General features: G+C 64.8%; 2 protein-coding genes across 5 annotated transcripts; both read right to left on the reverse strand.

The window, feature by feature from the left end:
• Window positions 1-189: 189 nt before the first annotated feature.
• Window positions 190-8,186, reverse strand: SORBS3 (sorbin and SH3 domain containing 3). The gene is made up of 17 exons (XM_052701961.1): window positions 8,093-8,186; window positions 6,982-7,121; window positions 6,846-6,909; window positions 6,698-6,730; window positions 6,187-6,244; window positions 5,917-6,112; window positions 5,359-5,436; window positions 5,123-5,175; window positions 4,749-4,828; window positions 4,573-4,649; window positions 4,443-4,489; window positions 3,607-3,721; window positions 3,409-3,522; window positions 1,211-1,486; window positions 936-1,180; window positions 762-868; window positions 190-436 (listed from the first exon to the last, which is right to left on the reverse strand). The coding sequence occupies exons 1-17, from the start codon at window positions 8,130-8,132 to the stop codon at window positions 375-377; spliced, it is 1,785 nt and encodes a 594-aa protein (XP_052557921.1). The 5' UTR covers window positions 8,133-8,186; the 3' UTR covers window positions 190-374.
• A 1,985-nt stretch (window positions 8,187-10,171) lies between these two features.
• PPP3CC (protein phosphatase 3 catalytic subunit gamma) lies at window positions 10,172-24,878 on the reverse strand. Of its 4 annotated transcripts, XM_052701996.1 has the most exons (15): window positions 24,701-24,878; window positions 20,255-20,452; window positions 19,974-20,098; window positions 18,494-18,605; window positions 18,230-18,375; window positions 17,524-17,663; window positions 17,023-17,100; window positions 16,856-16,950; window positions 16,322-16,447; window positions 15,641-15,718; window positions 15,130-15,156; window positions 14,370-14,451; window positions 14,101-14,198; window positions 13,338-13,367; window positions 10,172-11,954 (listed from the first exon to the last, which is right to left on the reverse strand). In XM_052701996.1, the coding sequence occupies exons 1-15, from the start codon at window positions 24,750-24,752 to the stop codon at window positions 11,779-11,781; spliced, it is 1,563 nt and encodes a 520-aa protein (XP_052557956.1). In that variant the 5' UTR covers window positions 24,753-24,878; the 3' UTR covers window positions 10,172-11,778. The 4 variants fall into 4 exon arrangements, with proteins under 4 accessions (XP_052557956.1, XP_052557957.1, XP_052557958.1 ...); XM_052701997.1 differs by lacking the exon at window positions 15,130-15,156; XM_052701998.1 differs by lacking the exon at window positions 13,338-13,367.
• Between the last annotated feature and the right edge of the window lie 1,222 nt (window positions 24,879-26,100).

A 26,100-nucleotide genomic window follows, 5' to 3' on the forward strand; every position in this document is an offset into this window, starting at 1 on the left:
TAGATTGGGGGGGGATGGGGGTCTTTCCCCACCGAAACCCAACCAAGAGGGGCTCCTCACCCAGGAGAAACCCCACAGGTTGAGGGGGGTGGGGGTCAAAGCCCCACAGCACACAGCAGCTTCCCCACCACCCCCCCGCTGCACCCCACAACTGCCCCCACCCCACACAGCCCCACGTGAGCGCCGACGCACGGGGCTGAGCTGCCTTTAATGGGGGACAGAGCAGAGCTGGGACCCACAGCAGTGGGGCAGGGAGGCAGCATGGAAGCACAGGGGCACAGCGAGGTCCCAGGATCGGCCGCTGCTTGGGGCACCACAGGGCTGGGAGGAACTGGAGGCACTTTGGCCCCAGAGATGTGTGGGGTGGCAGCGGCTCACAGCGGGGCCACGTAGTTCCCAGGGAACGTCCCGAATTGCTGCGTCCTCTGGGAAACTCCTGGGGGCGGCGTGAGTGGGGCTGCATTGTCCCCATCCCACCCCATTGATCCCATCCCATCCCATTGATCCCATCCCACCCCATCCCATCCCATCCCATCCCATTGTCCCCATCCCATCCCATTGTCCCCATCCCACCCCATTGATCCCATCCCACCCCATTGATCCCATCCCATTGATCCCATCCCATCCCATCCCATCCCATCCCATCCCATCCCATCCCATCCCATCCCACCCCATTGATCCCATCCCACCCCATCCCATCCCATTGATCCCATCCCATTCCCACCCCATCCCACCCCACCCCACCCCTGCACCCCACACACCCACAAACCAGCCGTCATCGCAGCACTGCAGCACATCCACGCGCTCCCCCTCCCTCAGTTCCAACTCGTCGCCGTTTTGGGGTCGGTAGTCGTACAGCACGCGATGCCTGCAGGGCAGCCACAGTGCGGGGGGGTCCTGACCCACAGCGGGGCGTCGGCACCCCCCAAACTTACGGGGTCCATCGGATCTCGGAGCCGAGGTGGGGGGAGGTGGGCTGGGGGTGCGGGGCTGATCCTCCTGCGGATGGGGGCTGCGCGGGGAGAAGGGAGAGGTCACGTAGGGCTGCCCCTATGGGGCGATAGGGGGCCGCTCCTACGGGGTACGGGGCTGCCCTATAAGGGCAATGTGGGGCAACCCCATTTAGAGCACAGGGACGGCTGATAGGGGGCACCATTGATGGCGTGATGTCGGGCCGCCCCTATAGGGCCGATGGCTGGGGGCCGCTCACCTGCTTTTGGGGCCCCACAGAGGGGTTCGGTGCAGCGGGGCCGGCGTGGGGGGGGAGATCCTGGTGCCGAGGGGAGGGCGGGCGCCCGGCGGGGTCAGCAGGGCCCTGCTTTGCGCCCACCTGTGGGGCTGGGGGCTGGTGGGCTGTGGGGCCGCCCCCCGGCTCGCGGTGCACACACAGGAAGCAGCGGGGAGCCAGGCCACGGCGCCCAGCGCCCACAGGTTGTGCTTCGTACCAATGGGCGTCAATGCGGCGCAGCAGGGAGAGCTGCTCACCCTGCAGGGACAGCATGGCACGGCTTGGCACGATATGGAACAGTGTGGCACGATATGGCATGATATGGAACGATATGGCATGATATGGCACGATATGGCACGATATGGCATGATATGGCATGATATGGAACGATATGGCATGATATGGAACAATATGGAACGATATGGCATGATATGGCACGATATGGCACGATATGGCATGATATGGAACAATATGGAACGATATGGCATGATATGGCACGATATGGCACGATATGGCACGATATGGAACAATATGGAACGATATGGCATGATATGGCACGATATGGCACGATATGGCATGATATGGAACAATATGGAACGATATGGCATGATATGGCATGATATGGAACGATATGGCATGATATGGAACGATATGGAGTGATATGGAATGATATGGAGTGATATGGCATGATATGTAACGATATGGAACAATATGGAGTGATATGGCACAATATGGCACGATATGGAACAATATGGCACGATATGGCACGATATGGCATGATATGGAACGATATGGCACGATATGGCATGATATGGCATGATATGGAACGATATGGAGCCATATGGCACAGCTTGGTGCAGCATGGCACAACAAACACACCCCAACATGCACCAACATGTAAGAACACACAACAACACGCCCCAACACATTTCAACGTGTGTTGGAATCCCCACACGCCCAAACGTGCCCCAACACGCAATAACACACCCCAACATGCCATAGCACACCACAACACGCAATGTCACGCCCCCAACACTCCCTAGCACATACTAACACTCCACAACACGTCCTAACACTCTATAACACGCTATAACAATCCATAACACGCCATAGCACACCATAACATGCCCTAACATGCTGTAACACGCCATAACACGCCATAACACTCCATTGCATGCCATAACATGCCATAACACACTGTAACACGCTGTAACACACGATAACATGCCATAACACGCCATAACACGCCATAACACGCCATAACACTCCATTACACACCATAACACTCCATTACACACCATAACACACTGTAACACGCTGTAACATGCCATAACACACCATAATATGCTATAACACACCATAACACACCATAACACTCCATTACATGCCGTAACACGCCATAACACGCTGTAACATGCTGTAACACGCTGTAACACGCCATAACACGCCATAACACGCTGTAACACGCCATAACACGCCATAACACGCCGTAACACGCCATAATACGCCATAACACGCTGTAACATGCCGTAACACGCCATAACACGCCATAGCACGCCATAACACGCCATAACATGCCATAACACGCCATAACACGCCATAACATGCCATAACACACCATAACACGCCATAATACGCCATAACACGCCATAACATGCCATAACACACCATAACACGCCATAACACGCCATAACACGCCATAACACGCCATAACACGCCATAACACGCCATAACACGCCATAACACACCATAACACGCCATAACACGCCATAACACGCCATAACACGCCATAACACGCCATAACACGCCATAACACGCCATAACATGCCATAACACGCCATAACACGCCATAACACGCCATAACACGCCATAACACGCCATAACATGCCATAACACACCATAACACGCCATAACACGCCATAACATGCCATAACACACCATAACACGCCATAACACGCCATAACACGCCATAACACACCATAACACACCATAACACGCCATAACACACCATAACACGCCATAACACACCATAACACGCCATAACACACCATAACATGCCATAATACGCCATAACACGCCATAACACGCCATAACACGCCATAACACGCCATAACACACCATAACACGCCATAACACGCCATAACACACCATAACACGCCATAACGCCCCGCCACGCTCACCCTGCGGAAGCTGAGCTCTACAGGCAGCTCCCCATGGAAGCTGAACACGGCCGTCGCGCAGCCCTGCGCTGCCGCTGGGGTCCCAGGTTGCGTTGCTTCTCCGGGGGGCAGCACCTATGGGAAGGGGGGGGAAAAGAGGGGGTCGGCACCCCGCCACGCGTGCGCCCCCCCCCCCACCACGCGTGTGCCCCCCGTCACCTCCACGTATGTGCGTGGGAAGATGCCCACGCGGCCGCCATGCTCCCCGCGCAGCCAGTTGGCGTCAACAGCGCCGTGCAGCAGCACCACGTCGCCCCTGCGCAGCGACAGCTCCCTGCGGGCAGCAGCGCCGTGGGGCAGCAGGACGCCGGCCCCACATGTCCCCAGCCCCACATGTCCCCAGCCCCACATGTCCCCGGCCCCACGTGTCCCCAGCCCCACGTGTCCCCAGCCCCACGTGTCCCCGGCCCCACATGTCCCCAGCCCCACATGTCCCCAGCCCCACATGTCCCCGGCCCCACATGTCCCCAGCCCCCCGTGTCCCCAGCCCCACATGTCCCCAGCCCCCCGTGTCCCCGGCCCCACGTGTCCCCAATCCCCTCTGGTCACCCCAATGCAACGTCCCCACGTGTCCCCAGCCCCCTGCTCTCAGCTGCCCCCGACCCCAGGTGGCGCCCGCTGGTCCCAATCCCAGATGTCTCCAACCCCAGGTGACATCACGGGTCCCCAACCCCACGTCCCCAGCGCCACGTGTCCCCAAATGTCCCCAACCCCAAACGGCACCGGGTCGCCCCAACCCAACATCCCCAGGTGTCCCCTGCCCCATATTCTCAGATGCCCCCAACCCAATGTCCCGAGTGTCCCCAGCCCCACATGTCCCCAAGTGTCCCCAACCCCATCTGGTTCTCGGTGTCCCCAGCCCCCAACCCAGGTGTCCCAGCCCCACAAGTCCCCCACCCTGAGTAGCACCAGGTCACCCCAACGCCCCCAGGTGTCCCCAGCCCCACATCCCCAGGTGTCCCCAGCCTCCCCACCACGGTGACACGGGGGCAGACCTGGGGGACTCGGCACGGAAGTCAAACTTGAGGCGTGCGGCCGCCATCTGTGGGGCACAGAGGGGCTGCTGGTGGGGCGCAGCAATGGGGCGCTGCCCCCCCCGGCCCCATAGAGGACATTTTGCCTCACCTGCGCTGCACCGCGGGCGGGCGCTGCGGGGGTCCCCAAATCCGCTGCGATGGGGAGGGCGGGGGGCGGGGGGGGCTCTGCAAAGGGACACCGGGGGGGGAGGGGGGGGTCTGCAAAGCGGTGCCACGGGGGGGGGTGACAGCAAGGGGGAGTCGGGGGGGGGGGGGAGGGCTCACCTCTGCCGCTCTGCTCAACGGAGCCCCCCGTGGGGACAGCGGGGGGGCGGCCCTGCAGCCCATGGGGGGACAGCGCGCTCCTGGGGAGGGGGGGACAACGGTGGGGGGGTGATGTGCCACCCTGTGCCCCCCCCCCCAACAGCTACTGCCCCATGGAACGAGCAATGGGGAGCCCTGTGGGGGGGCACAGAGTGTGCAGGGAAAGACGTGTGGGGCAGAGCGGGATGTGTGGGGCGGGGGGGGGGGGGAGGGTGCAGGCTGATGGGTGTCCTTAAAGAGCCCCAGGGTGCCCCATAGCGCTGTGGGTTTGGGGCTGTTTGGGGTCAGTGATTCTTTGGGGTTTGGGGGCTTTGGGGTCGTGGCGCCGTACTCACAGCGGGGCCGTGGGGGTCGGCGATGCTCTGCGGGCGCTGCGGGCAGCGGGGCTCTGTGGGGCAGCGGGGGGGGAATCCCGTGTTGGATGGCACCGAACCGCCCCACGTGCTGCCCGGTGCTGGGCACAGCTGGGCGGCCACATCTGGCACACATCTGGATAACCCCCCCCTCCCCCCCAGTCCTGCCCCCAGCTGCCCATAACGCTGCCCCATAGCGCTGCCCCCAGCCCCAATACCTGCTGCAGCCGCTCCATGGCACGAATGTCCTCATCCAGTTCAGCGCTCAGCTGTTCCAATTCCCGCTGCAGCTGCACCTGGGAGGGCAGCGCATTGGGGTCACCCCATAGGGCAGCGCATTGGGGTCACCCCATAGGGCAGCGCATTGGGGTCACCCCATAGGGCAGCACATTGGGGTCGCCCCATAGGGCACAGCATCCCAGATCCATCCCACACAGCGCCACCTCCCAGCGTCGCCCCATAGAGCAGCGCATTGGGGTCACCCCATTGGGCAGCACATTGGGGTCGCCCCATAGGGCAGTGCATTGGGGTCACCCCATTGGGCAGCGCATTGGGGGCACATTGGGGTCACCCCATAGAGCAGCACATTGGGGTTGCCCCATAGGGCAGTGCATTGGGGTCACCCCATAGAGCAGCACATTGGGGTCGCCCCATAGGGCAGCGCATCCCAGCACGGCCCCACAGGGCTCCACTTCCCGAGGTCACCTCACAGAGCCCCGCATCCTGGTGTCCCCCCGCAGGGCGCAGGGGGGCTGTGGGGCAGGGCAGCACCGTACCTCGATGGGCTGCAGCGCAGGCGCAGCTCTGGGGGGCTGCAGAGGGGATGCGGGCTCACGGTGCGTGGATCCCACACTGCTGTGGGGCGCCCCACGGTGAGCTGCCACCTGCCCACGCCGTGCCGGCGCCGTGCCACCTCCGTACTCGAAGATGCCGCCCGGCTCCGCGGTGCCATCGGCGTCGCCCCACGGGGTCCTGGGGGGCAGCGGCCTCTGAGCCCCCCCTGCGTGTCACACGGAGCCCCCAAACCCACCCGGAGCTGAGCTCACCGCTCCGAGCCGTTGGGCAGCGCAGGAGGATCCAGGGGTGGTTGAGATGTCTGCAGATCTGAGGGGGGGCGAGAAGTGGGATGTGGGGTGGGGTGGAGTGGGATCAGTGGGGTGGGATGGGATGGGATGGGATGGGATCAGTGGGGTGGGATGGGATGGGGTGGGATGGGGTGGGATGGGATGGGGTGGGATGGGATGGGATCAGTAGGATGGGATGGGATGGGATGGGATCAGTGGGGTGGGATGGGATGGGGTGGGATGGGGTGGGATGGGATGGGATGGGATGGGATGGGATGGGATGGGATGGGATGGGGTGGGATGGGATGGGATCAGTAGGATGGGATGGGGTGGGATGGGATGGGATGGGATGGGATGGGATGGGATCAGTAGGATGGGATGGGATGGGATGGGATGGGATGGGATGGGATGGGATGGGATGGGATGGGATGGGATGGGATGGGATGGGGTGGGATGCAGGCACTGTTGGGGTCCCACACGAGCAGGATCTCACCTGCAGTGCAGCACGGTGTGTCCCACTCCGGTTCTGCAGAAGGAAGAGAAGGGGCTGAGCGGGGCCCCGCAGCGCCATGTTGTGCCCCGCAGCGCCCCGCAGCGCCCCGCAGCGCCCCACGGCCGCAGGCGCTGCCATCCTTGCTCACCCGGCAGCTTGCCGTGGATCTGCTGGAACATCCTGCGGTACCAATCCCGGGGCCGATCCACGCTCTGTGGGGCGCGGTGGGGCGGTGAGGAGGGGTCCAGCGATGCCTCCCCCCCCCCCCCATTGCTCTCACTCACAGAACGCGAGGCCAGCGGCAGCCCCGTCTCGTCCACCGGCCCGATGCCGTCGTACTTCACCCAGCGCCGCTCCCGACGCCGGCCGTCCTCCGTCCACGTGGCCGAGCAGCCCGGGGGGGGCGCGGCGCCCTCCATGGGGCCTGGGGGGCGGGGGGGGTCTGATGGGTGCCCGGGGGTCCCGGGGTGGCCGGGTCCGGTGCTGCGCGTTGGCTGAGGGTGAGGAGGGAGAGGGGCTCCCGCGGGCGGCCCTGGGCGGCCCCGGTGGGCTCCAACGGGGGCCCCCGAGCGACTCGAACCGGGCTCTCAAGGCGGCCCCGGCCGTCCCCCAATGGGCTCCCATGGGGCCCGCGGTGCGAATCCCCCGGCCGCCCCCAGCGGGGACCCTGGGCGCTCCGCAGCACCGTCACTGGGGTCCCGGGGGCGTCCCGCATCCCCGCGGTGCGGCGCGGAGCCCCGGCTGCGTTCTGCAGCGATAACGGAACCAACAGCGGCGGCTCCGCGCGGCCCTTCCGCAACCGACGGCTCGACTTCGAGGCGGGGGCCCAAAAACAAAACCCAGCCCCCCCTCCCCAAGGGAAAACCGAAAACCCCGCCCGGAGCGGAACGGGACGCGGCGCCTCCCCGCCCCGCAGAGCAAACAGGGCGGGCGGAGCGGGCAGAGTGCGGCGTGAGTCACGGCGGGGTGGGGGCGCCCAGGGCCGGGACCCCCGGACCCCCCGGCCTCGGGCACCGCGGGCGGCTCCGGCGCCGTTTGGGGGCGGCTCTTCGGGGCCGGGGTCTCCCCTCTCCCCCCCCCCCCCCCCCCCCCGACGTCGCCACGTCGCGCCCCGCTGGGACCCTCGGTGCGGGCTCCCCCCCCCCCCCGCACGGCGCGGTTCGCCCTTCGCCCCGACGGCCCCGCGCTCTGCCCGCACCGCCCCACGTCCCGCACTCCCCCCCCCCGCGCCCCGCACCGAGCGGACGGCAGAAAGGCCGCGTTCCCAACCCCGCTCCGGAGGCCCCAAAACTCCGCACCCCCTCCCCCCCAGCCCCCTCCGGCTCCGGGACCCCCCGCCCGCCCCGCGCCGCCCGCACACCCCGCACCTTTTGGGGTGACCCCCCCCGCACCCACCCCGCTCCGCAGCCGCCCCGTTCCGCGCTCGCAGCGACATTCCCGGCCCGGGATCCCGGAGCGGAGCCAAGCGCTGAGCTCAGCCCACGCCCCGCACACGCTGACGCCGCGGGGACAACCCGGCCCCGCCGCACCGCCCCGCACCGCCGCCGTCGGGACAGAGCGGGGCAGCGACCCCCGGCGCCGTCGCCGGGCTGCGGGCGACGCGGTGCCTCCTCGTCCCACCCCAACCCCCCCCCCCGGCGGGGATCTCCTGGCTGGGCTGGGGGCTCGGGGGGGTTGGTTGGGGCCGGAGTGGAGAAAGGGGGCTCCCGACTCCTGCATGGGGCCACGGCCCCATCCCCATCCCGTTCCTGTTCCATCCCACCCCAAATCCCACCCCATCCCATCCTGTCCCACCCCCCCTCGCTCCCCCTGGGCTCTGAGCTCTGTGTCCCGCTCCCCCCCCCCCCCCCCCCCAAGGCTCATTTCCCATTTTTGCCATCCCCAAAAGCGCTGACGGCCCCAAAAGGCAGCAGCTCCATCCCACGTGAGCTCTGGCTGTGGGATTTCATCACCAGCACGGTGCCACGGGACAGAAATGGGGACGGTGGGCCACCAACGGGGATATGGGGCCAACGAGGGGGTCCCGGGGCCACCAGTGGGGGTATGGGGCCACCACAGGGCACAGGGAGGCCCAGCATCACACAGGGGACAAAGGTGACACGGGACAACCACAGGGCTGCACCTCTGTGCCACACGGTGCGAGGAAGGGAAGGGATAAATAGAAGATGGATTGGGATGAGGGATGGGGATGGATGGAGGCTGGGTAGATTGGGTTGAGAGCTGGAGGGAAGGGATGGATGGAAGATGGATGGGGTGGGATGAGGGATGGAGGGAGGCTGGGAATGGAGGAGGGATGGAGGAGGGATGGAGGAGGGATGAGGGATGGAGGAGAGATGGGTTGGGATGAGGGGTGGATGGAGCAAGGATGGAGGAGGGAGGAGGGATGGAGGAGGGATGGAAGAGGGATGAAGGATGGACTGAGGAGGGATGGGTTGGGATGAGGGATGGATGGAGCAAGGATGGAAGAGGGATGAAGGAGGGATGGAGGAGGGATGAGGGATGGAGAAGGGATGGGTTGGGATGAAGGATGGATGGAGGAAAGATGGAAGAGGGATGAAAGAGGGATGGGGATGGATGGAGGAAGGATGGAGGATGGGGGTGGGTGGGATGGATGGAGGCTGGATAGATTGGGTTGAGAGCTGGAGGGAAGGGATGGATGGAAGATGGATGGGGTGGGATGAGGGATGGAGGGAGGCTGGGAACGGAGGAGGGATGGAGGAGGGATGGAGGAGGGATGGAGGGATGGATTGGGATGAGGGATGGATGGAGGAAGGATGGAGGAGGGATGGAGGAGGGATGGAGGAGGGATGGAGGAGGGATGAAGGATGGATGGAAGATAGATGAAGGATGGAGGAGGGATGAAGGATGGATGGAGGAAGGATGGAGGATGGGGGTGGGTGGGATGGATGGAGGCTGGGTAGATTGGGTTGAGAGCTGGAGGGAAGGGATGGATGGAAGATGGATGGGGTGGGATGAGGGATGGAGGGAGGCTGGGAACAGAGGAGGGATGGAGGAGGGATGGAGGAGGGATGGAGGAGGGATGGAGGGATGGATTGGGATGAGGGATGGATGGAGGAAGGATGGAGGAGGGATGGAGGAGGGATGGAGGAGGGATGGAGGATGGATGGAAGATAGATGAAGGATGGAGGAGGGATGGAGGAGAGATGGGTTGGGATGAGGGATGGATGGAGCAAGGATGGAGGAGGGATGAGGGAGGGATGGAGGAGGGATGAGGGATGGACGGCGCAGGCTCAGCACAGCGCAGCCCGGCGCCCCGCAGCCCAGCTGTGCCCCCCTCCCCCCTGCGCCCCCCAACGAACCACAGTGGAGCCGAGCGATGCAGCCGTTCTGCTTTGTTGCTTTGCTTTTGGTTTGGTGTTTTTTAACTTATTTTCCCTTTTTTTTCCCTCCCTCCCTCCTTTACAGCTGATTCGGGTCGGCGCCGAGGGCGGCTCACACAAATCCACGCCTCGCTCACAAAAAACAAACAAAACTCTATTAAATATTTCTGCCAATAAATAACGTTGCCACCGTTGGTTTTTGCCTTTCTTTCTTTCTTTGTTTTTTTTTTTCTTCCCTTTCAACAGAGCTAAAAAACAAAAAATAAAATAAAATAAAATAAAAGCAAGAAATGAAATCAAATCCAATACGATACGATACGATACAAAGGAGGCGACTGCAGGCCGGGGGGGGGCTGGGCTGCACTGAGACCCCCAGCCTGGCGCCGCCTCCCCTCCCCATCACATGCACCTCTGCTACCACATGCAAACACCCAAATGGGGGGGGGAGACGTGGGGCTGGGGGGCAGCGCTTCCCACCTCCTCCCATGGCAGCCTCTGCACACAGACCCCCATCGGACCCCCCTGTGACCCCAAACTGTGCTGGCAGCAATGGGGGAGGGCCCCAAAAAGCAAAGGAGCCCCAAAAGGTGAAGGCGGGGTGGGTGGGAATGAAGGGAAGGGGGTGAAAAAGATGCGAAGGGTCTCAAAAAGGTGCAGATGGAGGGGGGGGGGATCGAAGAGGAAGGGGCCCAAAAAGATGGGAGGGGGGTCAAAAAAGAAGGGCCCCAAAAAGATGGGGGGGGGGGGGGGGGTCGAAAAGGAAGAGGCTCAAATAGATGGAGGGGGGAGAATCGAAGAGGAAGGGGCCCAAAAAGATGGGGAGGGGGATTGAAAAGGAAGGGCCCCAAAATGATGGAGGGGGGGGGATCCAAAAAGAAGGGCCCCAAAAAGTGAAGGACCCCAAAAAGGCCGATGTGCAGTGAGGGCCCCAAAGTGAAGGACCCCACAGAGATGGGATGGGGGGAGGCAAAGCGAAGGACCCAAAGATGAAGGTGGAGTGGAGGATCCAAAGCGAGGGGCCCGAAAAGCTGCAAATGAGCCCAAAAAGATGGAGATGGGAGAGGTGGAGGCAAAGGGAAGGAGCCCAAAAAAACCAGGTATCCCAAAAGAACACAGATGGGACGGGGGCAGCCAAAGGGAAGGAGCCCGAAAGGACGCAGATGGGACCCAAAGGACCCGAAACAAAATGAAGGTGCCCAAAAAGGTGGAGATGGGATGGGGGGGAACCAAAAGGAAGGAGCCACAGAGGGATGCAGGTGGAGCGGGGGACCCAAAGGGTCCCAAAGAGCTGGAGGTGGGATGGGGGGGATCCGAAAGGAGCCCAGGGAGATGCAGATGGAGGGGGGGGATGGGAGCGCTGCCTCCCCCCTGCTTTGGGACCCGAGGGTTCAGCAGGGCTGAAGGACGGGGGGAGCACGGAGCAGCAGGAGGCCCAGCAGGGCCAGGCTGGGGGCTGCCGGGGAGCAGCGCAGCGCCTGCAGCAGCGCCCTGCACCGGGGCCGGCTTCTCAACCTCCGAAAAAAGGGGCTATTTGATATATATGTGTGTGTGTGTATGTACATATATATATATGGAACATAAATTAGAACCCAAAGAAACAGGACGGGCACCTGGCGACATGCGGACGGGAGCGCGGCGGTGCCTGCGGCTGAAAGCGGCTCCCCCCAACCCCCCCCCCCCCCCCCCCCCATCCCAAATATCAATAAATAAATAAAATCTGAGGGCCGCTGCCAGGCGCCGTTAGGGGCTCTTCTTGCCGTTGTTCTTGTCGGCAGGGCTGGGGCTGGGGTGGAGGTGCAGCGCCCCGTCGGCGTGCAGCGAGTCCCGGCGTGGCGGCATGCGCTCGTTGATGCGGTCCAGACCCCGAGCCTCCTCGAAGCTGCGGATCTTGTGCTGCGGGGAGAAGCCCCGGATGGCTGCAGGGGGGGGAAAAGAGGGCGGGGGGGTCATAGAATGGCTTAGAAAAGGACCGCGATGCTCAGCCGCTTCCGACCCCCCTGCTGTGTGCAGGTCGCCAACCAGCAGCCCGGGCTGCTCAGAGCCGCATGCGGCCCGGCCCTGAATGCCTGCAGGGCTGGGGCACCCACAGCCTCCTTGGGCGGCCTGTGCCAGTGCCTCACCGCCTCTGGGGGAAAAACTTCCTCCTCACATCCATCCTAAAGCTCCCCGCCTCACTTTAAAACCGTTCCCCTTGTCCCATCACCACCCCCCGTCCCCCTCCTGTTTATCCGCTCCTGGACGCCACCACAGGTCTCCCTGCAGCCTTCCCTTCTCCAAGCTCAACAAGCCCAGTTCCCGCAGCCTCTCCTCACGCTGAGCTGCTCCAGCCCTCTGCTCACGTCCAGCTTCTTGCCCCCCAGGAGCCCCTGTGCGCAGGGCTGCTCTCAAGGAGCTCCTCCCCAGCCTGTGCCAATACAGACGGGGTCGGATCGCCCCGACCCAACGCCGTGCTGGACCTCGGGAGGTTCTGGTGGGCCCAACTTCTGCAGCCCGCCCAGGGCCCCCTGCACGGCTTCCTGCCCTCCAACGCCTCGGCTGCAGCGCTCGGCTCGGCGCCGGCCACAAACGCTGAGGGCGCAGAGATGCTGGATGAGTCGGGCTGGGGGATGCAGGCAGAAGGGCTCTGCGGTTGGGGGGCAGGAACCCAAAGGTCTGGGGGCAGAAGGGGGGGGGGGAAATCAGTGCAGCCCACATCCCTGCTCACCCCCCCCCCGCTCACAGCGCATCCCGGCAGCTTTGGGTGCCAACCAAACCCCACGGCAGCAAAGCAACGCAGCCGCAGCGCTCAGAGCCCAGCGCGGCACACGGCAACCCAGCAAACACACAGCGCTTCTGGCCCCAGCAGGAGGCGCAGCCCACGGGGAAACAACACCTGGCAGCAAAAGCTGCCCCCGGGCACCAATGGGGGGAACAAAAAGAGGCGCTGCACCAAACAGCGCAGCAAGGATTGGGCCGGTTTGCAAATCAGCTTCCAGCAGCCTGCATGGAAGGTCCTCCCTGCGCAGGGAGCCGCTGTCCTGCGTCAGGACGTTGTTTGCGAGGGGAGAACAGGGCTCCTCAAGGAGCAGCCGGCCCTCCTGCGGGGAGCAGCGATGCTGTGAGCAGTGCGCAGCCCGCTCTGCCCCTGGCCCTTGGGCCCTGCGGGGGATTTGGGGTTGGCGGCGCTGAGCTGCGAGGCTCAGAGTTCATTACAGAGCCGAAGGCTGGGCATTGGGCACCTCCTGGTGAAGCCAGAGCCGAGGGAGGCAGGGAAGCTCTCTGAGATGCACACACACACACTTTGGTCTCTCGGGCCGTACCTTCCCGTGCCTCTACCGCTTCTACTGTGGCTGCGAAACAGAAGAAGAGTGGCATGCAGAAACGGAGACAGAAAAACAAGAAGAGCAGCAGTGAGTGATCCAACATCAGCGCCGAGCCCACGGAGAGGAGGGGACAGAGCAGAGCGGGAGCCCCGGAGCACAGGAGGGAGCAGAGAACGGAACCCCAACCTCCAAGGAGGGGCCGGAGCTTCCGACGCACCCAGCTGCACCCACGGGAGCGCAGCCAGGCAGCGCAGCTCAGCCCTCCAAGACCCCATCCCCAAAAAGTGGCACTTTTGGCTTTGGACGCAGCGCAGAGGAGCGGCGCGGAGCATCGTGGCTCTGCGTTCGGTGGCTCAATGTGGGGCTGGGGGCTGCAAGGATGGTAAAGGTCTGCAAAGGGAAACCCCCACCCCCACCCCACGGCCGCTCTGAGCCCAGCGGGGTCTCGGCGCACCCAGGGGTGGAGCAGCAGCCCCTCCTGCGCTGCACCTCCCGCAGGGTTGCAGCGGGGCCCAGCCGTGCAGTGGCAGCGCATCGTGGCTGCGGCACAGGGCTCACAGCAGAACGAACGGAGCTGGGCTCAGAGACACAGAACGGCGCCCGGCCGTGAGCTCAGCACTGCCTGCGGCTCCCAGGGGCCCCCGCACCCCGACCGGCGCCGCAAATCCTGCCCTCCCCCCTCCACCCCCCGACCCCCAGCTCGCAGCCGACGGAGTGGGGCAGAGCCAGAGGCGCCATGGGGGCACGGCGTGGGACTCACCGGTCTGCAGGGTCTGCCTCCCCCCGGACAGCACGCCCAGGGGCAGCGTGCCTGTGGGGGTCAGGCCCTTCAACGTCAGCACGCTCTCGCTCTCCTCTCTGCAAAGGAAGGCGATGCGGCGTCAGCAGGTGACGTGTGTGGGAAATCAGTGGGGACGGATGGAGCGCGGGCTCCCAGCGCCCCTGCCCCCAAAGCGCAGCCCAAGGTGTGAAGGCAGCCCACCCCCAGCAGGGAAGCGGCAGCCAGGCGGCGCCGGGCCGCATCCTTACCGCAGGACGGAGAAGACGCGCGCCATCTTCCCAATGGCTCGGATCTTGTTCCTGATGATCTCCTTGCGGACGGTCGTCCCACCTTAGGGAGAAAAGAACACGGCCCCAGCATGTCTCACAGCCCCACGGGGGCAGGCAGTGGCAGCACGAAGCTCCCGTCCACCTCCGGGAGAAGAACTGGAGGATCCCGGTCCGGGCAGAGAGAGCGGCGCCAGGGGACACCAGGGAGACGGGACGCGGAGCCGGAGCTGCGCGGAGGGGGGCGGGAGCAGCCGGGGTGTCGCTGTGAAGCTGGCAGCGCTCGGTGGCACCACAAGGGATGGGACACAAAGGGCGCAGCCATGGGACGCAGCAAGGCGGCACTGAGCGCAGACCCGACAAAGGAGGGGGGGGGGAAAAGCATGGAGGGGAACTGAAAACGAACAGAAACCAGAGTCAGAGGGGGAACAAATACATCTCCTCTCAGCTGAGATTCTCCACGTGGCCCAAATACACATCAGGACAGGACAAGGCGAACCGGAGCTCTGACATGCACCGATGGCTCAGCCATGCACTACGTGGCTGCATTCAGAAGTCAGAAACGTGGCCCCGGCCCTCGGGTTCCAGGAGGAACGCGGGAGGGTTAAGGAACCCGGCGCTGTGTTAAAACTGGAGGGGGACGGGCAGGCTGCCCAACTACAGCCAGCTCGGCAAGGCCGCTCGAGGAATCTGGTGGCACAGGCAGTGAGAATTAAGCCGGCAGCGAGTTCTAGCTGGGTACCTTTCTGATAGCTTGAAATGTAGTGATCTTCAGGGAGAGGAGACACCAAGAAACAGGGAGATGGAGACAGAGATAGAAGAAACAAATTTAATCCTCATGGGAAGGGAGGAAGGAAAACAAAACCGAAACACAAAAACACGACAGCAAAACGAAATGCGATGGGAGCGGAGGGCGGCGGCGGAGAGCGGAGCAGATCCAGCCCACCTGCAGCCACAAGCGCACAGCGCTGCGCGGGGCTGCAGCCATGGGGGGGACGGGGCGCTGCTGCGCAGGGTTTTGACCTGGGGGGGGGGAATCAGAGCTGGGGATGCGGGCAGTGAGGAGCGGGAGGCGACGCCAGGGCCGCCGAGGAGCACGGAGCGGAACTGAGCTCCGTTGGATGCGATGGCAAAGTGGGGGGGGGAGAAGAAGAATAAAAACAAAGGCGTCCTACCCCCGGCTGCACACAGAGGGGTGGGATGGCTGCACAGCACCGTGCCCCACAGCCCCGCCTCCGACCCACAGCTCTCACCTTCCAGCGTCTCGTCGCCGTCGGAAATCAGCTCGTCGTCAGAGCAGATGTTGAGGATGTTAACGAGCATCTCGGTGACTGCAACAAGAACAGGGGGGTCAGGGGGCTGCAGGGGAGCTGGGGGGGGGGGCAGAGGGTCGGTCTGCATGTGGTCACAGCAACACAGCAGCTCCAGAACTGAGCAGCACAGGGGGACCGGCAGGGAAAAGCTTTCTGCAGTTATCATGAGAGCTGCACCACCCTGCCCTGCATGGAGCTGTAATGCCTCTGAGCTGCACCACCCTGCCCTGCATGCAGCCCTGAAGCCTCTGAGCTGCACCACCCTGCCTGCATGCAGCCTTGAAACCTCTGAGCTGCACCACCCTGCCTGCATGCAGCCTTGAAACCTCTGAGCTGCACCACCCTGCCCTGCATGCAGCCTTGAAGCCTCTGAGCTGCACCACCCTGCCCTGCATGCAGCCCTGAAGCCTCTGAGCTGCACCACCCTGCCCTGCATGCAGCCCTGAAGCCTCTGAGCTGCACCACCCTGCCCTGCATGGAGCCCTAAAACCTCTGAGCTGCACCACCCTGCCCTGCATGCAGCCCTAAAACCTCTGAGCTGCACCACCCTGCCCTGCATGCAGCCCCAGCCCCACAGCAGCCCCACGTCCCCCCGCTCCCTTTGGGATGGGCTCCCCTTACCCTTCTCCCCCACAAAAGGCAGCGACCACGTGAAGACGTCCATGAAGTTGGGCAGCCAGTAGGGGTGCGGGGAGCAGTTGAACTGCCTGATGTTCATGACGTTGTTCTCGTACTTGAGGACAGCAGCTGGGGGAGAGCGAGGACACAGCGCGCGCTCAGGGCCGCGCCAACGGAGCCCCCGCCGTCGGGACGAGCGGAGCTGAGCAGAGCTGAGCTGCGGGGCTCCTCTGCTCATCCTTTAACGCCGCTTCGTAAAAGCGCCTCGCGGCCGCGTCTGCATGAAGCACAACTGGAGCCGAGCACGGAGCCACGAGCGCAGGGCAGCGCAGCGACTCCCCACGGCGCTCAGGGGGCAGCGGGGCTGCAGCCCCCCCCCCCAGCAGCTCCTCCTTGACGGGATGCACCCAGCGCCACGGAGCATCGCTGCCAACGTGGCGGCGGCCGACGGTGTGAATCGCAGCGCAGCAGCGCAGCACGCAGCTCCTCACCGCGCAGCCAAAAGGGCCCCGGCCGCCCGGAGCCGCCCAGCCTTACCCTTGTTGTTGTAGACGTCCAGGTAATTGGGCGCAGAGAAGATGGTGATTAAGGAGGGAAAGCCCGTGGTCTGGCTCTTCCTGTACATTCGGTACCTGAGGAAGAGGGGAGGCTGAGCGGCGCTGCGCCGGGGCGGCGCGGAGGCGACGCTGCGCACCCAAACCTACCCCGCATCCTGGGCCTCGTGAGCGCGGATTACAGAAAGCAAACTGTTGTTCTGCAAAAAATCACAAACTGCAGGATAACTGGAAAACAAAAGCACACGTGGGTTAACGCAGAGCACAGCAGAGCCGCTCGCAGCCCCGCGGCGCCCAGCTGCCCGGCGCAGCAGGGATCCCAGCACAGAGACGGACTGAAAGCAGAGCCGACCCCGCTGCCGCGCTGCCCCTTCAGCAGCCCGCAGGCAGCACTGCTTCACCTTCAGAGGGGACGGGCTGCCTCCCCGCGCTGCCAGCAGCCCCACTTGGGCACAAGAGAAAACCTTGGGTCCACCCAGGATGGGAGGAACGGCCCCAGCTGGCACAGAGGGGCTCGGGTTGGACGTGGGGAAAAATATCTCGGGAAGAGCGGGGCTGTGAGGGGGCCGCCATCCCTGAGGGCTCCAGAGCACACGGGTGGGTCGGGGTCCTCGCCCACCTCGGCCCGAGGTCCTTTCGCCCCCCACTCACCTATAGAAATAGGAGCAGCCCCGAACGGTGTTGTGGGCAAAGTGCTCCACCGACTTCTCGCTGCCGTAATCCTCCGAGGGGTCGGACCACAGTAGGTCGCACATGGGCCCGAAGGCGGGGGGCTCCTTGAACCTGTCTAACTGAAGGGGGCACGGCGCCTCAGGGCAGCGCCCAGCGCCCAGCGCCCAGCGCCCAGCACCCAGCGCCCAGCGCCCAGCGCCCAGCGCCCAGCGCCCAGCACCCAGCGCCCAGCGCCCACCCAGCACCCAGCGCCCAGCACCCAGCGCCCAGCGCCCAGCGCCCAGCACCCAGCGCCCAGCACCCAGCGCCCAGCACCCAGCGCCCAGCACCCAGCGCCCAGCACCCAGCACCCAGCACCCAGCACCCAGCACCCAGCACCCAGCGCCCAGCACCCAGCGCCCAGCGCCCAGCACCCAGCACCCAGCGCCCAGCGCCCAGCGCCCAGCACCCAGCGCCCAGCGCCCAGCACCCAGCACCCAGCGCCCAGCGCCCAGCACCCAGCGCCCAGCGCCCAGCGCCCAGCACCCAGCGCCCAGCACCCAGCGCCCAGCGCCCAGCTCCCCGCACGTGGCGTCTCCCTACCAAGATCCACGCAGCCCCACGTGGCAGCACCCAGCACCCAGCGCCCAGCGCCCAGCGCCCAGCTCCTCCCTGCATCCGAGCAGGGCTGCACCCCACGGCTTACTTTCCGAATGTCGTCTAGACAGGTGATTTCTGGAGACAGCCCCCCGTGGACGCACAGGAATTGTTGGTTGAGGAGGGCGGCGAGAGGAAGACAGTCGAAGGTGTCCATGCAGGCGTCGTAAACCCGCTCCGAATATTTGATCCGACCTGGGGGGCACAGGGTCAGCGTGGGGCACGGCTGGAAGCGCAGCTCAATGCTGCTGCTCGCAGCCCCTCCTGCAGCCCTGCACAGCTCCCATCCACCCCGACCCGCCGTGCCACTCACACTCCTGCTTGAAGGTGAAATACTCGGTCAGGTGCCTGCACTCGTGGTTCCCTCGCAGGAGGAACAGCGTTTTGGGATGGTTTATCTTCAAGCTCCATAAATACAGCACGCACTGCAGGAAAGGGAAGGAGGGCCGAGCGTAAAACCCCAACGCAGGGGCTCCCGGCTGCGGGCTGCAGCTCAGCTGCTGGGTGGACGCCCAGAGAGGAGCCCTGAGCGCAGCGCAGCCCTACAAGCAGCTGCAGATCCCAGAGCTGCAGCCCTGCAAGCAGCTCCTGCCCTGAATACGAGCAGCCAGCAGAAACGGCGCCGCATGGCCTGAGGTGGCGGAGGGACGCTGCACAGGAGCAGGCAGAACAACGCCGCCATGGGAAGCGCCGAGCTGCAGCTGCGCACCATAAAGCTGAGGTCTGTTTCAGCTTTAATCACCGCACAGGAGGCAGCGAGTTGAAGCCCGGCTAAATTACAGCACGTGCAATTCTTAATTAGCCGGCGCTGGCGCGTCCCGTTGTAATTGGATTTGAAAAAGCGACCCGGCAAAGGTGCACAGCACCACTGCTGCACCTCTGGTGATGCACAGAGAGCGTTGCTGCTCACTGCATTGCTGCCCTCAGAGCCCCGCAGCTCTGAGTTCGGCACAGATCCCTGCTGCAGGAGCGCAAACGCAGCCGTGCAATGAGGCGCAGCTGCTCTGCACGAAGCTCCGTCCCCCTGCAGGGAAGCCCCCAGCCCCACGCTTCCCGCTGCCCCGCGCTGCCACAGGGCAGCCCTCCGTCTGGTTGCAGACATGAGAGCCGTCAGCCCTGTGCTGCCGCACAGCCCAACGTGCAGCTGCAGCTGGGTCCCAGCTGGGCAGCAGCTCAAAAGCACCCTGCAGGGACGCGGCCTTGCTGGGAGCTGCAGACGCGGCTGACAGGGCTGAGCGCAGCCTGCGGGGGTCGGTGCCAAACGCAGCCAGGAGGGGTTTGATGGAACGTAACCTAAGGGGGGTCAGGGTGAAATGCAGCCTCAGGGGGTTCTGCAGGAGATGCAGCTTCAGGGAGGCCTGCATTAAATGCGACCTAAGGGAGGTCGGTGTGACAGCAGCCTGAGGGGGACCTGCGTGACATGCAAGCTACAGGAAGTCAGCGCAAAATGCAGCCTCGGGGGGGTGCATGGAATGCAACCTGAGGGACAGCAGTGCAAAATGCAGCCTCAAGGGGGTGCATGGAATGCAACCTGAGGGACAGCAGTGCAAAATGCAGCCTTGGGGGGGGGTGCATGGAATGCAACCTGAGGGACAGCAGTGCAAAATGCAGCCTCAAGGGGATGCATGGAATGCAACCTGAGGGACAGCAGTGCAAAATGCAGCCTCAAGGGGGTGCATGGAATGCAACCTGAGGGACAGCAGCGCAAAATGCAGCCTTAGGGGGGTGTGCATGGAATGCAACCTGAGGGATGCAACGTGTGCAACGGCCGCCAGCCCCGGGTTCAGCCTCACCTCTATACTGAAGTAGCCCCTGTCCACGTAGTCTCCCAGGAAGAGGTAGCGGGTGTTGTTGGGGGATCCTCCCACCTCAAACAGCTTCATCAGGTCGAAGAACTGCCCGTGGATGTCCCCGCACACTGGGGGGAAGAAGAGCACGCAGGAGGGACGGAATCAACGCTCAGCGAGCGGCAGCGCAGGGCCGCAGCCCGAGCCCAGCAGGACGGACGCGAGGCGTCACAGCGGCTCGGGGGAACCCCGGCACCAGGACCCCGCGGCGCCGTTTGGCCGCTGACCTGTGATGGGAGCCTCCACCTCGATCATGGTCTTCTCGTGCCGCAGGATGGCGGCGCCGTCGTTGATGATCTTCAGGGCCGCGTCCTCCTCCAGGCGGCCCTCCTTCACCAGGTGGCTCTTGAGGACGTCCAGGCGCGGTTTGCCGTCCTCAAACACCTCCTTCAGCGTCAGCCGCTGCGTGGGGGGGAACGGCACGGCTGGGGGGGAAGCGTTGTGTCAGCAGGGCTGCGCTGCAACGCGCTGCAACGCACTGCAACGCACTGCAACGCACTGCAACGCACTGCAATGCACTGTAATGCACTGCAACGCACTGCAACGCACTGCAACGCACTGCAACGCACTGTAATGCACTGCAACGCACTGTAATGCACTGCAATGCACTGCAACACACTGCAATGCACTGCAATGCACTGCAACGCACTGTAATGCACTGCAACGCACTGCAATGCACTGCAATGCACTGCAACGCACTGTAATGCACTGCAACGCACTGCAACGCACTGCAACGCACTGCAACGCACTGTAATGCACTGCAACGCACTGCAATGCACTGTAATGCACTGCAACGCACTGTAATGCACTGTAATGCACTGCAACGCACTGTAATGCACTGCAATGCACTGCAACGCGCTGCAACGCGCTGCAACGCGGGGCCAGGACCTCGAGCGGAAAGGAAGCGCAGGGAGCAGAAGGCTGCGTTGGATGCAGCTCCATCTGTGCCACCTCAGGGATGCAGAGGGCTGAGCAGCCCCGGCAGGACTGAGAGCACGGCTGTGGGGAGCGGGAACTGCGAGCTCCTGCAGCATCCCTGCTCTGTGCTCAGCGAGGGGAAGCGCTGCACCTCGGCTGTTCCACGCCCTGGAAAGGCAGCCTGGAGCCCAGCGGGGTCACCATGCAGCCCCTGTGCAGCTTTCCGCCCGCAGACCCCGGCATGAAAGCTGCAGCTCTCCCTGCACGTCAGGGTCCGTGCAGCAGCGGGGCAGGGAAGGAATGGGGCAGGGGGCGGCCCTGAGCGCTGCAGCGCTGGGGGGAGCAGCAAAGGAAGCCAGAGAAAACATCCCCAGGGCAGGGAACCCCCGGCTCCACAGGGAGGCACCCAGCGCCCGCTGCCCCTCCAGCCCCCTCCCCCCCCCCAGCCCCCAGGGCTGAGGGCACAGCTTAAGTCATTAGCGCCGTCATTAGTGCTGTCAATGTGAGTAATCCCGTTAGCCAGAACTCGTGCTAAGGGCTTTAGGCTGCAAGGAGCTGACACGGATGTCTGCTGCCCGCTCCTCTGCAAGGTGCCCATCTCCTCACCGGGCCACGCAGGCAGTGCAGCAGCTGAGCTCCCCGCGGGACGCAAAGGGCCCAAATGCAGCCCTGCAGCCCCACGAGGACCCCTCTGCTCCCACCTGCACGGCAGCCACAGCGCTTTGCTCTGCACCGAACAACCGCCGCGAGGCTCAGCGGAGCCCAAAGCAGCACAGGGTGCCAAGGGGCCGGCGCGGCTCTGCTGCACAAAGGCCCCCATGCAGCACCCACTGGGCCGGGTTCGCCGCTGCAGGAGCTGCTCCCGGTGCCTGCGAACCCCTGCATGGGGAGCACGGCTTGTTTACGCACCGCACGGCCGCCGGGACGTCTGCACCGAGCAGCAGGGCTGCATTCATGACTGAAAAAGGAGCTCCGAGGGCCGGGGTGGCTGCTGGAAGGTGCTGCCCTGCACGGCACTCGCACAGCACCCAGCCGGCGCCGAGCTGCCACCCGCGCGGCCACACGGACGCAAAGGCAAAGCAGGGTGCGGGGGGTCGGGGGCCAAAAAGGCCCTTTTTGGTGCCCTGGGGCCGTGCTGGAGGTACAGGCAGCCCCCGCACACCTGGATGCCGGGCTCGGGAGGCAGAGGGACCTCGTGGAGCTGCGCCCCCGCTGCTGGGGGCAAAGGGCGCCCCCCGCATCGCCTGCGGATGCTTCGCTGCCAGCGCCTTCAGCGCCGCTAATTGCACTAATTGCGCTAATTGCGGGAGCTCGCGGCCCCCTTGCTGGATGCAGAGCACACTGCAGGAGCGGCTGCCAGCAGCGGGGGCAGCACACAAAGCGCTCCGCGGTGGGACAGCTGGGCTCCATAGGGCCAACCCTGCGCAGCTCCACGAGCTGCAGCCTGTCGTAAAAGCGAGCTGACCGAGGGATGGGGGAACCCTGAGCCGCAGCACCTGCTCCCGCAGCACAGCGAGCTGCCAGGGCTCTGCCAATGGCCCCAGCTGCAGGCCCTCCCTCCTTCCTGCTGCTTCACGGCACCCAGCGCCACGCGGCCCCGGCAGGGAACACCTGGAGCGTGGAAGGATCCCAACTCAGATCCCCAGGGAACGTCTGCAGATTAGCGGGCAGCTCTGCCCCCACAGGGACCCCGGGATTTACCTAAATAGCTTCTGCAGCTCGCTGCTCAGGGCTATTTTAAGCCAGCACCCTGCCCTACTTCCCCCAGCGCGGCGGAGCTCAGGGCGCTGCTGGACACAGCGGGGCTCAGCGGCCCCACGCTGCTCTCAGAGGGAACAACAGGGGCTGCAGGGCTGCACTGAGCACCAGGAAACAGAGGAAGCGCCGCCCTGCACTTCTGATTCATTTCTGGATGAAGCACTGCGTGACCCCCGAGCTGAGCGCCCGTCCCGCAGCCCCACGGGGCTCCCGCCGCACAGGGGCTGCCGAGCACCCATGGGTGCTGCTCTCAGGGCCGGCCAACCCAAACCTCCCAGCCGCACGCAGGCGCACCGCTGCCCCGTGCCCCCACTCGCTTTTTCCAGCCCCGCTCTGCGCCTCTGCCCCAGCAGCACCCAGCGCTGACAGCACCCAGCGCTGACAGCACCCAGCAGCACCCAGCGCTGACAGCACCCAGCCCATCAGCTCCAAAGCGCCGGCAGCAAACAGGACACAGCAGCCACGGCCCTGCAGCCACTGCTGTGAGCTCCGCTGCTGCTTCTTCCTCCCAACGGCCACGGTGCTCCCTGCACCCCTGAGCCGCACACAGCCACAAACCCACGGGGAAAATGGGCTCCGCAGCTGCGCCCGAAGCAACGCAGAGCCGCGCGGCTCCTCGTCCTGCGCTCCTCCTGCCCACAGAGCTGCTCTGCTCCGCTCCACGACGCATTGCACACACAGGGGTGCTGCCCTGCCCGGCTGCACGCAAAGCAGCCCTGCAGCCCTGCTTGCGACCGCTGCAGCACGACAAACCCTTGGCTCCACGGCCCCTCGTCCGCCTGCAGGAGGGCTTCAGCGCAGCTGGGGGGGCGCAGCGGCGCAAAGGGACCCTGCGGCTCCGCGCGCTGCTGCGGCTCCCAGCGCCCCAAAAGCGGAGATCTGGGTCACAAAGTCACCAAGTTTGGGTGCGAGGCCAAAGCAAACAGCAGCGCTGCTTCTGCCGACTTAATCACAGCTGCCGCTCCTGCGGGGCTCTGGAGGTATGTAGGTTAACGGTGCTTAAAACTCCACGTCCTCCTTCACCGCAGGCACCGAACGGAGCAGAGCTGCCTTTTATCTCCGGGTTTCGTTTATTCAGAACCCCAAAAGACGTCAGCGGCGCTGAGCAGGGGAACCCAGCCGAGCCCAGAGCTCCCAGCCGGTCCTGAAGGCAGCAACCCGCAAGGCAGCAGCGGCCGCCCACCCCGAGGGCCCCACGCCACCCCACCGCGCGCCGCCTTCGTTAGAGACCACGTTTAATTAAGACGCCACGCGCGTCTGACCACACGATGGGCTGAAAGGAGGAGGAGAGGTGGGGTGGCGTCCACCCATGGGCCGTGCGATGGGAGCCCACTCCCAGCCTGCAGCCCCGTACCTTAACGAACTTCTCGTTAGCTGCTTCTTCAGAACTGCTGGGGAGGGGGGCACCCCCCCCCCCCGATAGAACTGGGGCACAGGGATCTCACCCCCCTCCCTCGCACTGAGCACCGCCACGCTGCCCCCCAACCCACGGGGGTCCCATTCACTCCCAGCCCCCCCCCACAAAGCAGGGATGCCGCCCCCCGCCCCACTGCCACCCACCCGACCCCCCCCGGCCCCAACGCACAGCACTCGCCCCAGCACCGGGGCTGCCCCCGAGCCTCAAATCCGCCCTCAGCCCTTCAGGTGCCTTTAATACGGAAATGCCGCCCCCCTCTCCTCCTTCTTCTCCACTTTACGTTCTGCCTTACAGCCCCCAGCCTCAAAGACACGCGCCCCCCCCCCGCCCGGGACCCTCCCCACCCCAACCCTTTCCCCACAGAATCACGAGAAATTCCCCAATAACCAAGCGAGCCCCCCCCCAAACCCAGGCCTGGCCCCCCCGCACAACAGCGGCCCAAACCAGGGCTGCTCCCCTAAACCAGGGACGCCCCCTCCCCTTTTTCCCCACCCTTCCCCACAGCCCCGCGCCCTCCACGCCCCCCCACGCCGGCAGGGGGCGCCCTCCCCTGCCCTGCCCTGCCGTCGCAGCCCCTCACCCTTGACGATGCGCTCTGTGGTCGGCAGTTTGTGGTGCCCGCGGCCCGACATGTTGGCGGCGCTACCGCCGGCCTCCCCCCCTCCCCTCGCCGCGAAAGGAGGGGGCCGCGGGTGCTGCCGGCGGCGGAGCGGCCTTCGGGATCCGCTCGGTGCCTCGAGCGGCGGCTCCCCGCCCCTCCCCCCCTCCTCCGCCTACCGCGCACGCGCCGCCCCTCCCCGCCGCCCCGCGCCTGCGCGCGAGGTCACGTGCGCGCTCCCCTGTCTCTTCCGGCCGCCATCTTGGACGGGCAGGGCCGTTGCTAGGCGACGCGCGGCCCGGAGCGGAGCGCGGCCTGCTGGAGGTGCGGCCTGCTGGAGGCCCGGCCTACTGGAGGCCCGGCGCCGTGCCCGGCCCTCAGCGCGTCCCGCGGCTCGGCCCGCGGCTCCTTCCCCGCCGGGGGAGGGACAGATCAAGGCGAGAGACCGCACAGAACTTAAAAATAAAACCTTCGCCGCGCCCTTCTGGCAGCGCAGATGGGGAAACGGAGCGCGGGGAGGAGCGACGGGAGGGGAGGAGGGTGGAGGCCGGGGGCGACGCCAGGGGTCTGCAGCAAAAAGGGGAGGGGGCCCAAAGCAGGGAAAGAGCCGAACCCCCCCACCCCCCTCCCCCCCAGCGCTGGGGTCAGGGAGCAGAATCGCGTCCTCGCTGCAGCCGTTTTCCTGTTTTTATTTTGAGGGTGTTTGTGCCGAGATCGGCTTCCGAGCAAGGAGCTCCCGCTGTGAAAAGCAGCGGAAAGCGGCCTGGAAAGGCAAAATGGGGGGGGTTCCTTTTTCCTCTCCATGCAGGGGGGCGACGGCACGAGTCCGGGGAGAGGAGCGCAGCGCCGAGCATCGCGAGATGCCGAGGGCAACGCAACGAAAGGAGGCAGAAAAAGGAGTTTGTTCGACTTGAAGGCGGCCCAGCAGCGGGGGGCGGGGAGGGGACGCAGCCCCGGCCCCTGGGAGAAACGGGAGCTGTGAGCGCCGCCGTCCCGTCGTTACGGAACATCGTTTATTGGTGGAGCCGTACAAAGGACTTTGCAGCTCGCGCAGCACCGCGTTACGCTCCTGGTTTTCGACAACACCTGAGTTATAAAATACTGAGATGGGGCCTGAGCTGCTGCTGGGCGCCGAAACGACGGGACAAATCCAAAGTCAGTGCCGTCCAAAGGCTGCAGCTCCTCCCACCGGCCCTCGGCTGAGGGGGGCGTCTCCTCCCCCCCAGAACACCCAGAAACCAGGAGCATCCCTTCGGGACGGGGGGCTGCCCTCTGCAAGGAGCTCCTTCCTCCAGGGCTGCGCGGATGGGCTGCAGACGTCTCGAGCCAACGGGCAAAACACGGGATTCAACACGAGATGAGGACGCGGACTCTCCGTCCCC

The sequence above is a fragment of the Tympanuchus pallidicinctus genome, unplaced genomic scaffold (assembly GCF_026119805.1).
Source record: "Tympanuchus pallidicinctus isolate F22 unplaced genomic scaffold, pur_lepc_1.0 scaffold42, whole genome shotgun sequence".
In the NCBI taxonomy this organism is placed as follows: Eukaryota; Metazoa; Chordata; class Aves; order Galliformes; family Phasianidae; genus Tympanuchus; species Tympanuchus pallidicinctus.